Raw genomic sequence first — 12,321 nt, 5'->3', positions numbered from 1 at the left:
GGTGGGAAGCATTACAAGGGAGAAGGGTGGAAAGGTTAGTCAGACTGTATAAGGTGATAGAGAGGGGTGCTGGGAGCAGCTGGAGACTAGGATACACAAAGGTGGGTATAAAGGGTGGAGAGATCATGGGTGTAAGCTCCAGAGGGTGAAAGATGCAAAGGATCTCTGGAGAATGTTAAAGGGGTGGGGGGTGGGAAGTGAGTAAGGGAGGGTCTCCTTGCCATTGGGTGAACGTGCAATTGTGAGCGTAAGTCAATTCAATTTACTACTGAGGACTTGGGATTCTTGGACTACTGTGGTATTTTTATGTCCCAAATAAACTGTAGTTTTAGAAATGTATTTGAACTACTAGTTACTCTCCAAGCTCATTTTTCATTTCTGATTAATGGAAAGAGATGGTGTAGTGGTTATAGACAGTTATTCTCTTAGATTGCAGTACACTGCTTATGGAATGTGCTGTTGCCAAATCTCCAATACATTAAGAATTTCAAGAGATGTTTCTTTGGCTTTCTGATTACACAAGCAGCATTTTAAGAACTCCTGTAGAAATTTATAATATTTTACTATCATGCTTTTTAATTTGTAATAAATCACCACAGTTTTACATTAACTAACTAGAAACAATTCGTACACATTAGTTTATATGAATTCATACAATAATTGTAACATGAACTTGATAAAGAAATTAATATTACATTTTAATCACCATTGCTGACCAGTTGATACCTTTTACATTAGAGGAGCACAGAGTTGGTTAGGGGAATGGGGTTGGGGTGATAAAGATAACTGGAATGAATGGGATGAGGCTAAACTTACGAAAAAGGTTTCCTCGTCCTGAAGTTTGTTAGCTCTCCACAGCTTTTGTGTTTTTTTTTTCTTTTATAGATAATTTTTCTAGTTTTCTTTTGATACGTGGTTATTATTACCTTGTGTTATTAAGGGCTCATTATGCGACTTGTAAATTATGTAGTCTTAAGATTTTACTTGTACCCATACCATTTCATACTTGCCAACTTGTACGATTTACCCTTAAAATGTACGGGAAATCATGCTGTTGTACGATTGTACAGCCATATCTGTTATTTTACTGGTTTTCAGACATTTTTACATTATTAAAATAAAATAATATTTTGGTACTTTATCAGCAACGGGATGTCTCTCTAGGTAAAATAACAAAAAAAGTCACATGGGTCATGTGTTTCTTCATTGGCTGCTACATGCCAATCATCTGCAGTTTTTTGTTTAAATTTTTTTGCTCTGGCTATTGGGCATCTAGTTGTCTTTGGTCTTTTAGTGAATTAGTGTCCAAAATGGCGTGGTTTGTATTACAATCTTGAACTTGTATAATAGATTGTTTTATGTAGTTTGCCTCAAACTTTACAATATGAGTAGGAAAACCAAGCAGTATTTTCAGGCATTCAGAGATTTTTATAAACAAATTTTCCTTATATTATCAAATCTGATAAAGGTAATACCTATGCTTTTTGTACTGTTTGTTGTGACATAAACATTGCACATGGCGGCAAAAATGACATGAAGAATACTTTCTCATTAGTTAATGGCTTAATGGCTTTTTCAACTTGGCGTCAGATGCATAGTCCCACGGCCTCTCTGGCCATTTCTTACCCCATAAACCTGATGTAAAATGCTTCCAGCACTCAGAGGACTAATCTTTTTCTTAACTGATTTTTGTTCGGTCTTTAAGTATCTGGTATCCAACAACCAGGTGGCTCTGGACATCATGAAATCAGTCATACCATTAAATGATTTCAGTGATTTACTTTCATTTGTAATTACTTGTACCAGAGGCATGTGACACAGTGGTGTGTATAAAATCACAATACTGCATCTCTTGTGTTTTCTCTGTGTTTGTCCACATGTGCATGTGTTACTGCAGACCGGTATGTGGGGTGCCAATAAGAGCCCACTCATTAACATCTTACGCTGTGGGTCAGGTCAAAGTATTATTTATGATTGCGCTAAGTCATATCCCCATATGGTGATATCACGCCCTGAGGTTAGTCTCGCTGGGTCCGTGCCCCTCAGTTATGGTGGTGCCCATAAATCGTCCTAGTATCTAATGTATCTAATACATAATCCCCCTACATCATAGTTAATGATGAATTAGCTTGCAAAAAAGCATATTGCTCTTTTTTTTATAATTAGATTGGATTTTGACAATTTGGTAATTGTTGCATAGGAGAGAAGCCTTTTGACCTGAGAATTTAATAGCTGTGTTGTGTTGAACCTCCTGAATATCTGAAGCATTGTTGGGTAATGTTGGAGCACATTGCAGCCTGTGTGAGAGTTGTTAGAATACTGGCAATAATCAGCGCAACTTGTTGAGATTGTTTTGAAATGTAGTACTAGGATGAATCGGTATTTTCTCCTAAGTCGAAAAATTCATATTCGGGAGGTTCTTTCACCATCGGAACGCTGTCACTATCTATCGTAGATCTTTATTTCTCGTGAGTCAAAACTTAAACCATGTGGGAATCTCTATTTTTTATTTTTTTTTTTTTAAATAAAAGGGCTGTGACAGCATTTTCTTAGCTAGTTAAATCACTTTTCACCACAAGCATTATTGTTAGCATTCACATACCACAGTAAATTATAATTTTACTAATTGAAAAATTAAAAATAACTGTTTAGCTATGTATTGATATGTTGTAAATCTTAAAATAATTACGGTTGGAACATGGCAGTTCTCTTAAGGAAGCAATGATAGGGGATGGTTAAATTTTTTGTACTGTACTGGTATGACTAATTAAATTATTTTACTCGTACAATTGTTAAAATCTTTGTTATTTACTTGGTTATAACCAACATAATACTGGCGGTGCCATGTCTTGAGAAAGAGCAGCCGAGGTATGTGGGTGGTTGTCTCTCCCATTACATTTTGTGCTAGTCTTTACTGGTTAGCTAAATGTAATTCAAGACTATGAAATATTACATTTTTTTCAACAATTTCTTCGGGTATGTATTTCTAAGGTGAAAATCATTTCCTAGAATAATAATTTCTTTTTTGACCCATCTGGCTGCAGTTTGCTAGTACATATAATTCTTGATAAATTTTAGTATTCACATTATTTCATTACAAATATTTATAAATTTAAAATTTCATTGACAATGTTAAATTTACATTATTTGTACTACTTTTTGTGACAGTGACATTTCTTGATTAAACACAAGAGACAATTTCAGGGGCGCAAGAAAATGATTCACTCCTGGTAAAGAGAGAAACCATGAAAAATAGTGATCAATCCAGATTACAATTGTTAATAAGGATATTCTTAAATGCAAGACCAGTGTTTTATAACTGCATCATCTTGCTTTGTAGTTCACCTTCCATACAATAATAAAACTGTAAAAACATTGTGTCTGGAAAATATTGGTCAAAAACTGATTGTGGGTGATGTAGGGAGTGTTACAGAATACAATAATATTATTTTTAAAACTTTGTGTGTGTGTTTGAACATGCTTATCTACAAAACTACTGGAAAAATTTTCAAGGTGTTTTCAAAGGTAACTTGAGGTTAGCTTGGGGCAACATATAGGCTTTATTTATTAAAAATTGCTTATGAAAAAATAATCTTAATTTAAAGACAGCTTTATTAGTAAAGGATCTCACAGAAGTTTTAGGATGTTCACCTCAGTGACAATCACCATGCGTAGTACACCTAAGAACCAATAGCTAGCATGGTCAGTTTTTCTACCTCGGTGACAGAAGTATTTTCATAAGTTTACGTCAGTGACAGCATAATTGAGCAAATTAACATTAAATTTACTTGGCTATGATGATATACAGATTTACTTATTTTGCTATGTTTTTTGGATATTTTTAAAACTTAATGAAATTGCTTTGCTTCTTTCAATAGGTTTGATATATATTTGACTTCTTGGCTTGTAGAAACTAATTTATTTTGTTTGCTTTGTGATTTGTTTGCCTACTAATTATATTTTGATAAGAAGTTTTGTCATTTTTTAAGTTAGAAATATGGAAATTGGTGTTTAGGCTTCTGTTTATATATATGTATCAGTTGTATCAGTGTTTTTGGAAAGTCATCAAAAATGAGAATGGGAAATCCTAGTGGGCACATGGCTAGTAATAAATAATTTGCTGCTTCTTAAATGATAGTTTTTGAACCTCTTCAGCCTTCCTGGTATATCTGTAAACTCTATGATTATTAATTTAACAATGTCATAGCTACTAAACTGTTTTACATAGCACTAGTTTATTTTTATAGATAATCTGGTGCTTTAGTGCTAAAAAAAAAGCAGGTTCTTTTTTGTATCTTTTAGCCCTGTGTTTAGTATTTTTTTAAAATATTATTTCTTGGTCTACTTTTTTTTTTTTAAATATCTTGGATTTTCTATTTACTCAAATTTAGGAGAGCCTCGGTTCTTAAAACTAAATAAAAGCATTTCATTATAATGAGTCTGTGTTACTCTTAATTATGCACTTTTTTCGTAACAGGCATGTTGGGAAAAGTTGGTCTCGGTAGTTTGGAAAAAAATACAAATTCTAGGAATTTCAAGGAAACTCAGATGTATTGCAGTGAAATGTGTCTGACCTGAGTTGTGGGGTATTCAGGGCCGGAACGTCATTCTGGAGCAGTCGTGGGGCAGCCCGAAGATCACCAAGGACGGTGTGACCGTGGCGAAAGGTATCGAGCTGAAGGACAAGTTCCAGAACATTGGGGCGAAGCTGGTGCAGGACGTAGCGAACAACACCAACGAGGAGGCAGGGGACGGCACGACGACGGCCACCGTGCTGGCGCGGGCCATCGCCAAGGAGGGCTTCGAGAAGATCAGCAAGGGTGCCAACCCCATCGAGATCAGGAGAGGTGTGTCCCACTCGGTTCTCACTGGGTATTTCGGGATATGGGAGTCATTTTCAATGTAACATACTAATGTTTCTAACAGGAATTGTCAGTTTCGTAGATTTATCAATATCATTAAATTTTGGATGTATAATAAATTATTTAAAAAATTAATAACATAATTTTATATGTTAAATTTAGTATTGTGGTTGGTTGTCACAGTACTGTATAATTATCACATGTTTTCTACAGTAGCCAACTTGTCTTCTTAGATCTTGGCGAGACTAGTGAGCTAGTGACAGCGTGGCCACACTGTGAGTGACCAGTTCCAGCTTGCATACTGGTTCTGAAGGAGGCATCAATTCTTGTTGTTTGATGATGACTCAATGTTTTTTCCATTCTCTTTCCCACTCTCTGCAGCACAAGACAAACATATGGAGCATTTCACCATCTATATTCTTAACTTAGGAGATAACCGATCAAAATTTTTTAATAAATGAGAATGTTTAAAAGGATATTTGGATTAATTTTGTAAAGGATTAATGATTGGATCACAAGACAAGCGCATGTTGTCGCAACACTGGGCAGCACTGACCTGCGCTAAATCAAAAGTTCTTTGTCCAACATTAAGTACAAGAGCATGCACAGTACATAGTAACCAACACTCAGTAATAAATTTATTTGGTTCGTGAGCGATCGGGTGTAACATTACTCCATCGTTAGCGATTGCCTTGCCCGAGTGTGGCCAACCTCATTACCTTCAGTTTGTTTGAAGATTGTTCAGTCGCTGGAGACTGTATCACTCACCAGTCTGGCCTTGTAGTTAATCAGTTGCTTATGGTAGTGCAAGTGAAGGGGAGTAATTATCCATAAGGATTGCGGTACTTTGCTGAAATAATTTTGTAAAGATGTTCTGATACACTATGGCAAAAATTAACATTGGACTTAAATTAATTTAAGAGTACAGTAAACTCTCAATAATCCATGTTAATTGGGACCTAGCGATGCACGAATAATTCATATCCTGAATAATAAAAAAAAAGGTGTTTCATGTTTAAGGGCCACCTTCGATTTTGGGTTGCACCATATATTTGTCTTCAGTATAATTCTGAGCACAAATGGAGTTGTGGGCTGTGTCTGTGTATCGGGGATTAAACAAGCCAGCATTGTGTCACCATGTTGCTTTTCTCCATCTGCTGGAGAGGTGACAGTCACTAGGGCTGTGCGAATGTGACTTTTTTCAATGCAAATCAAATGTGAATCAAATAATTGCAAATATTTGCGAATAGCGAATAATTTGCGAATGTTTTCTAATTAAGTTCTAAGTATAAATCTGAATAATTACAGTCAAAATTTGACATATTATAAATTTTTGTTTTAAAGAGTAATGTTCTTAAGCTTTATATACATTTTTATTACTTAAGTAACATGTAAATTTTTATATCTCTTCTAATGGTTTAGTAATAAAACACAATCAGTGATATAGAAATGTCTTCATCAAAATCCAAGCCTACACCTTGCCATCAACATTACGTAAATTGCAGTGCAAAAAGACCAATTCCTTTACATGTTCTGGATCCAGGCATTGCCTCTTGGAAGTGACAATGTTCCCAGAAGCAGAAAAACGTTCTGAACTTCACTTCTTCTGAAAATTAAAAACGGCAAAAAAAGTTTATGAAAGTAAACAGATCTTCGATGTATCAGTTTTATTTTCCACATTAAATAGTCAAGTGATTACCAATCAATATATCTGAGTTGTTTATTACAACTGCTCGTAAGCATGGTCAATATTCCGTTCTCAGAGTCTTTTGGAATCAAACGTGTCAAGGCAAAATAATTTTTAATGAATTTTGTTTATCGTGTCTTTTTAATTTTATCTAATTATTTACGTAACATTTTCGGTTGTTTAAAAAGCGATTGCGTTGGAGCAATTCTAGCAACACAATTCTCTGGCCATGGGCCACTCTGCTGGCCATAACCACAAACGGACACGTTTTCTTTTTTGCTGTAGCCATGATGGCAGCTGTGTTTACTTTTCTATTGTTAAAAAAAATTCTCTAGATTTGTATTACTAAAATTAATATAATGGTGACCAAAGAGTATGTGTGCATTATTTTTTAAAGGTTATTATTGAAAGCTGATGAGCTGGCATTGTTTTAAATAGTTTTACACTTTTATATGGCACATGGATCGCCCATAAATTGTGCTAAGGTCAACTGGATATAATAAGTTAATTATGCTATACATCACGTAAAGTTTGTATTAAAATCGTAAGCATTTATGATAATTTTCACGCTACATTGGCTTTAACTGTTCTCAGCATGTCCAGTTACCTAACCTAAAATTTGATGTAAGTAAAGGTTCTCTTACAGTTTTTTTTTCTTCCATTAAGTCTCTCGGGAAAATGATTTCTCGAGGTTCGACATATAATTGTACCACACGTTTTGTCAAACAAGTAATATTTTAATACATTCGAAAACTTTTGAATATTTGAAATTATCAAATACCTAATTTGGTTTCGAATGTGAATCGAATCAAGTATTTGATTCGCACGAATATTTGCAATTTCGAGTATTTGCACACCCTTAACAGTCACTCCCTTCTCACCCTCGCCCTTCTATGTACTATTTAATTATTCCACCCATCGGCAGTAAGTTATTTTTTATTCTCCGTTCCTTGATGTTCTTTCATAAAACCAGTATGTATAGAAACTTGTGCCAGGCTGGAGCACTATATAATTAGTGCTTTAACCCTTTGAACTTGTATGTCGAGCAAGGTTGTTGGATCTGGCTCTCCTGTACCTTGGAATCACATTGCTTAGAATATGAGACAAGAAATTGGAGAGCTACACTTGAAAAATAATTGAACAGAATTTTAAATATGGCACCAATTCTCAGAGGCGTGCATTTCACAGGCCTAATGCTAACGTAGGAAAGTTTCCGTAAATCAAAGATGGATGCAGCTCATCTTGTGGAACCATGGCTCCAGTGTTCGTCGTGAAATGTTGCTGTTACATGTGTGGGAAATGCATAGGACGAGAAAACAATATTGTTGGCAAAAATAAAACCTCGGCTTGATAGACATGTGAAGATTGCCTTCATTTATATTGCTGTTCAGTCATTTACAATAGTGGAAGAGGGAAAGTGCAATAAACACTGTTCAAGATTAGATTGTGCAAACAGTGCATACACAAATTCTGACTTTTTTCTCTTGTCTCTAGACGCATCACTCACCAGGAGTTTGCTAGGCATACCATTGACTCTCCGACTGCTTGGTTGGAAGGGGGGGGGGGGTGCTTTGGCCATGTTTTATAACAACAGTTATTTTGATCTTGCAGGGGTGAGGGGTAGAAAGATGTTGACATGACTTGGCTGTGGGACACAAAGCTGGAGTCAGCTTGAAATAATAAATAAATGTTTTCATGTAGGTGAGGGTGTGCGTGCAATTTGTGCTGCTGCAAATTTTGAAATTTCAGAAAGCTCTGATGGTCAAAATTAAAAATTAACATTAAAGTGAACAGTGAAGGTTTTTGGTGCTATTTTCAGAACTGAGATGCTTAATGCAACAGAGATAGTTAAAGTAAGAACTGTTGAAATGCTCCATGTTTGTCTTTTGCTGTAGGAGGGTGGGAAAGACAATGGAAAGAACATTGCTTCCTTCTTAACATTGAGTAATCATCGAAATTAAATATAGATGTGTAAAATTGGTACAAAAATTTTTTTGAAATCAATAGAAAATAAAAAAGCTAATTAATAGTCTGAATTAATAATATATAATTACAATACAAATAGGTAACATTGTAAAAGAAGTATGCAGCCTTATGTGTGATTGACTGTCTCACTCAGTGACTGACTCATCTATACAAAATTTAACTTACTTCCATTGGAGCTAGAAACTCAAAATATCGACTGCCGGTAGATCTCGGCCCTTAACCAAAGGATAAATTCCAAAATGTTGACTAAACTTAAGCTTTCAAAAACTTAACATGATGGTGCATCGTGGCATTATAGCAGAAGCACCATGGCAACACCATTGTTTGAGATGGAAAATCGTTTAAATGATAGCCGTGAATAATTTCCGTAAGCATGTATATTGACTTCAAAACACTACATCCAAATTTTTACGACACCATTTTTCATGCTTGTTTTCATAATCGCTCTTTTTTTTTTAATAGTAAAAATATAGTAAAGATTTTTGTTTCTTTGAACAATGTATCAATTGCTGCTGAAAGATGAGCTTAGAGTATATGGCACCATTGGTTCAAGCCATGGACATATTAGATAGGCCTGGACACTTTCCTTCATTCTCTGTCCACTTCTTGAAACTCAGTAGTTTACAAACAGTACTAGTAGTAGACCCACCCAGTCTTAAAATTGTAATTGAAGTATTGTATATAATTAAAAATTATTTGTAATTCTGTTAAGTTTTTAAAACTTTGACTGCAGATTATGATTTTCCATTTATTTTTGAGCTTTGTATGTGATTAATGCTTGACAATGACTTGTAATTTTTCTACATTTGTCAGTTTAATTTGAAGTAAGAACTCAGAACCCAAACTCACATTTCTCCCATAAGAATCGTGTATTAAAATATCAAATGCGTATTTTTAAACAGGAAGATTTGTCTGTTATACGTTTTGATCTTAAAGGAAGGTTGGTTCTTTAAAATGTTATTTTTTGTGTGATTCAGTAATATCATTTAATGGAAGTCAGCAATACGTCATTTTCTTTACAGACGTAAACTACCTAAACGTCATTTTCTTTACAGACGTAAACTAAACGTCAGTTTTAATGTTCATATTTAAAAACTGACCTATTAATACATATGTTTTAGTAAATTTTATCTGTTAGTAAGGATAATTTTTAAGTGCTTAAGGGGCTTACCTACCTGGATGCACTTGCAGAGCTTCAGAATTTTTATTTTGAAAGGGTGCTCCCATTTGTTAGCATAAATGTAAAATAGCCATGGTAACATGTATCCATAAAAATGGTTAAAAATTTGTTTCCAATCATCAGCCAATATCTCTACTTAATAGTTTTTCCAAAATAAAATAAAAAATTGTCTAAATTTTAAATTTTCATCTCAGTAATAGATTATCTAGTAGTCAACACGGCTTCAGAAGAGGAATGTCAACAGCTACTAACTTATTACATTTCTCAATCCTACATATAATGAAGTATAAATAGAGGACAGGTAGATGCCTGCTATTTCGATTTGGCCAAAGCTTTTGACACTGTTAACCACTCTTTATTACTTGAAAAGTTCTCAAGTTTGGTTTATGTGATAACTACATAAATTGGTTTTCCATTTATTTAATAATAGAAGTTTTTTGTATCTATAAATAATAATAATTCCTCTCTTCAACTGCTAGTTCTGGAGTTGCTTAGGGTGGCACTTTATCTCCTCTTCTTTTTAATATCTTTATTAATGATTTCACCAGTGTTTTAAACTACTCCATCGAGTCCTTTTTGCAGAATATTTGAAAATTTACAGGTAAATTAGTACTCCTAACAACTGCTTATTAGTTCAAAATATATTTTTAAAAAAATTATTGGTGCATACACAATTCAGTTAGAACTAACAAAGATAAAATTAAGATAATGGCCTTTATGAGACTATATTACCCAGTTAAGTAAAACTAAACCATGAAATCTCATATCACCAGAACTACATTAATAAAGGATCTTGGAATCTTCCTAGACTTCAAGTTATTTATCCAAGCATGTTAACTATCTATAATACTACATGAAGATTTAGGCCCTTATAAAATTCATCACTTTTTATGCTACTAATTGAGATTTTTTCTTTGTCTCTATTTTTCTTTAGTTATATCTAAACTATAATATTGCTCTATCATATGGAACATCAAGTTGACTGATAGCAATAAAATTAAAAGCATTAAAAATAAAATAATTGAATTAATTCATCTAAAGGCATTTCATTATTCTATCCTTACACCTCTCTCAGTTCGTAGGAACTACAATGATGCACTCTTTTATTCAAAACTGCTACAACTCTAAAATTCAATGTAAGTTCATCCTTGAAAATTCTGACTTGAGTGTACCACAATTCAATAGTTGTTTAATATCTACTTTTTGCACAATAAAATATCTTATCTATAGACTGATTTCTAATTACAGTAACTTATATTTGTAATTCTATTGGATGAAAAAATTGAATTTTGTAATTTTGCAATCTAGTAAATAGTTAAAACAGTTTTTATTATTATTTTGTTTTGTATGTACTTAATAAAGTTTGTGGTATTATTGTGTTTGTTGTGGTTGTAAGTTTTGTCACCGCTGATATATGGTATTCTTGCCTTTGTGTGTTGGCCTGTGCTGTTCTTACCTGCTATGGTGCTGACAGGGGTGGGATAACCATTGTGGTGATAACCATCCAAGCCTTAAGACTGTCAGTGGGCATGTCACATTTTTAAATAAATAAATATATCAAACTGTCTTAGTGTACTTGAAACCACCAGCATAAAAATTTCAAATTTCAATAGTTGTAAACCTCCTTTAACAATGCACATTAAGTAATAATAACAAGATTATATTTCAGGGTACTACTAGCTGGTAAATTCGGGAATTTTACAGAATTTTAGCTTACAGTCCAGAATTTTTTTTCCTTTGCTATTTGTTTTTCAATGAGTTTTTGCATTTAAATCTTTCTCTGCAGTACAGAAGCCTTGGCACGGTCAACAAGAACTTCGTCAGTTGCTTTATCAGAAGTCCTACTATGCACTGATAATCTTTAGCCTCTAAAGCCTGTCAGTCTGTACTTGGGTCATGGATGTTAGAGGGAAGATTAAGAAGAGTTTGTTGGCGATACTGTGATTTACTTTGCTCTCTGTTTTTCATCCCGTCGGTCATCTCGAGGAATTCACTGTGTTATTTACCTGATCAGTGCTTTGTAGTTGATCAAGTTTTTCTGAAGGATGCATTCTTTTATGTCGCGTGTTTGTTAAAGCAGATTTTAAACGTACCATCATTTTTACTTACTGATTCTTTTACACCTGCCTCGAAGTAATGCTGTTTAATTTGCGCTGATTTGATGTAACGATGCCAATAAATTATGGCATGAATTTAAGTAGCGCAGTCGAAGATTCAGAGTAGCTCTTCTTTTCATTTACGTGAAATTTTATTTCTGTGTGTGCACAATGGCAACGGTGGTATTTGTATAGCATTATTTATTCTCTGCAACAAATTCATAAAGTTACAAACCAACAAACTATAGTTTGCTCATTCCATAATAATGTTATGAAAACAGTGGACTGAGCCGCAACACACGACAGTTATCTGAGCCGCCTGGCGGCCCTGCATGGTAACTGACATGTTTATTATTAGTTTTATCTATAAAATTGCAGTGGCACTAGGTTATTATCATAATTTGTGGTGTTTGTAGAGTCGTGTACTAATTATAATGATATTGTTAGTATAATAATTGTCACAAGGCAGACAATTTTTTAAGGTATTTTCATGTATATGTTTTATTTATG

The 12,321-nt window shown here is 34.0% G+C and overlaps 1 protein-coding gene across 3 annotated transcripts in view; it reads left to right on the top strand.

The window, feature by feature from the left end:
• Nucleotides 1–12,321, top strand: part of LOC134531856 (heat shock protein 60A-like) — a 60,794-nt gene that overhangs the window by 8,645 nt on the left and 39,828 nt on the right. For all 3 annotated transcript variants that reach the window (XM_063367850.1, XM_063367847.1, XM_063367849.1), the window contains exon 3: nt 4,595–4,847. In XM_063367850.1, the coding sequence (XP_063223920.1) occupies nt 4,595–4,847 (253 nt within the window). The remainder of the gene's footprint in view (nt 1–4,594; nt 4,848–12,321) is intronic.

Source organism: Bacillus rossius, chromosome 5 (genome assembly GCF_032445375.1).
Source record: "Bacillus rossius redtenbacheri isolate Brsri chromosome 5, Brsri_v3, whole genome shotgun sequence".
In the NCBI taxonomy this organism is placed as follows: domain Eukaryota; kingdom Metazoa; phylum Arthropoda; class Insecta; order Phasmatodea; family Bacillidae; genus Bacillus; species Bacillus rossius.
Note: the sequence above shows the minus strand (reverse complement) of the source record. Positions and strands in the feature narration are given on the sequence as shown.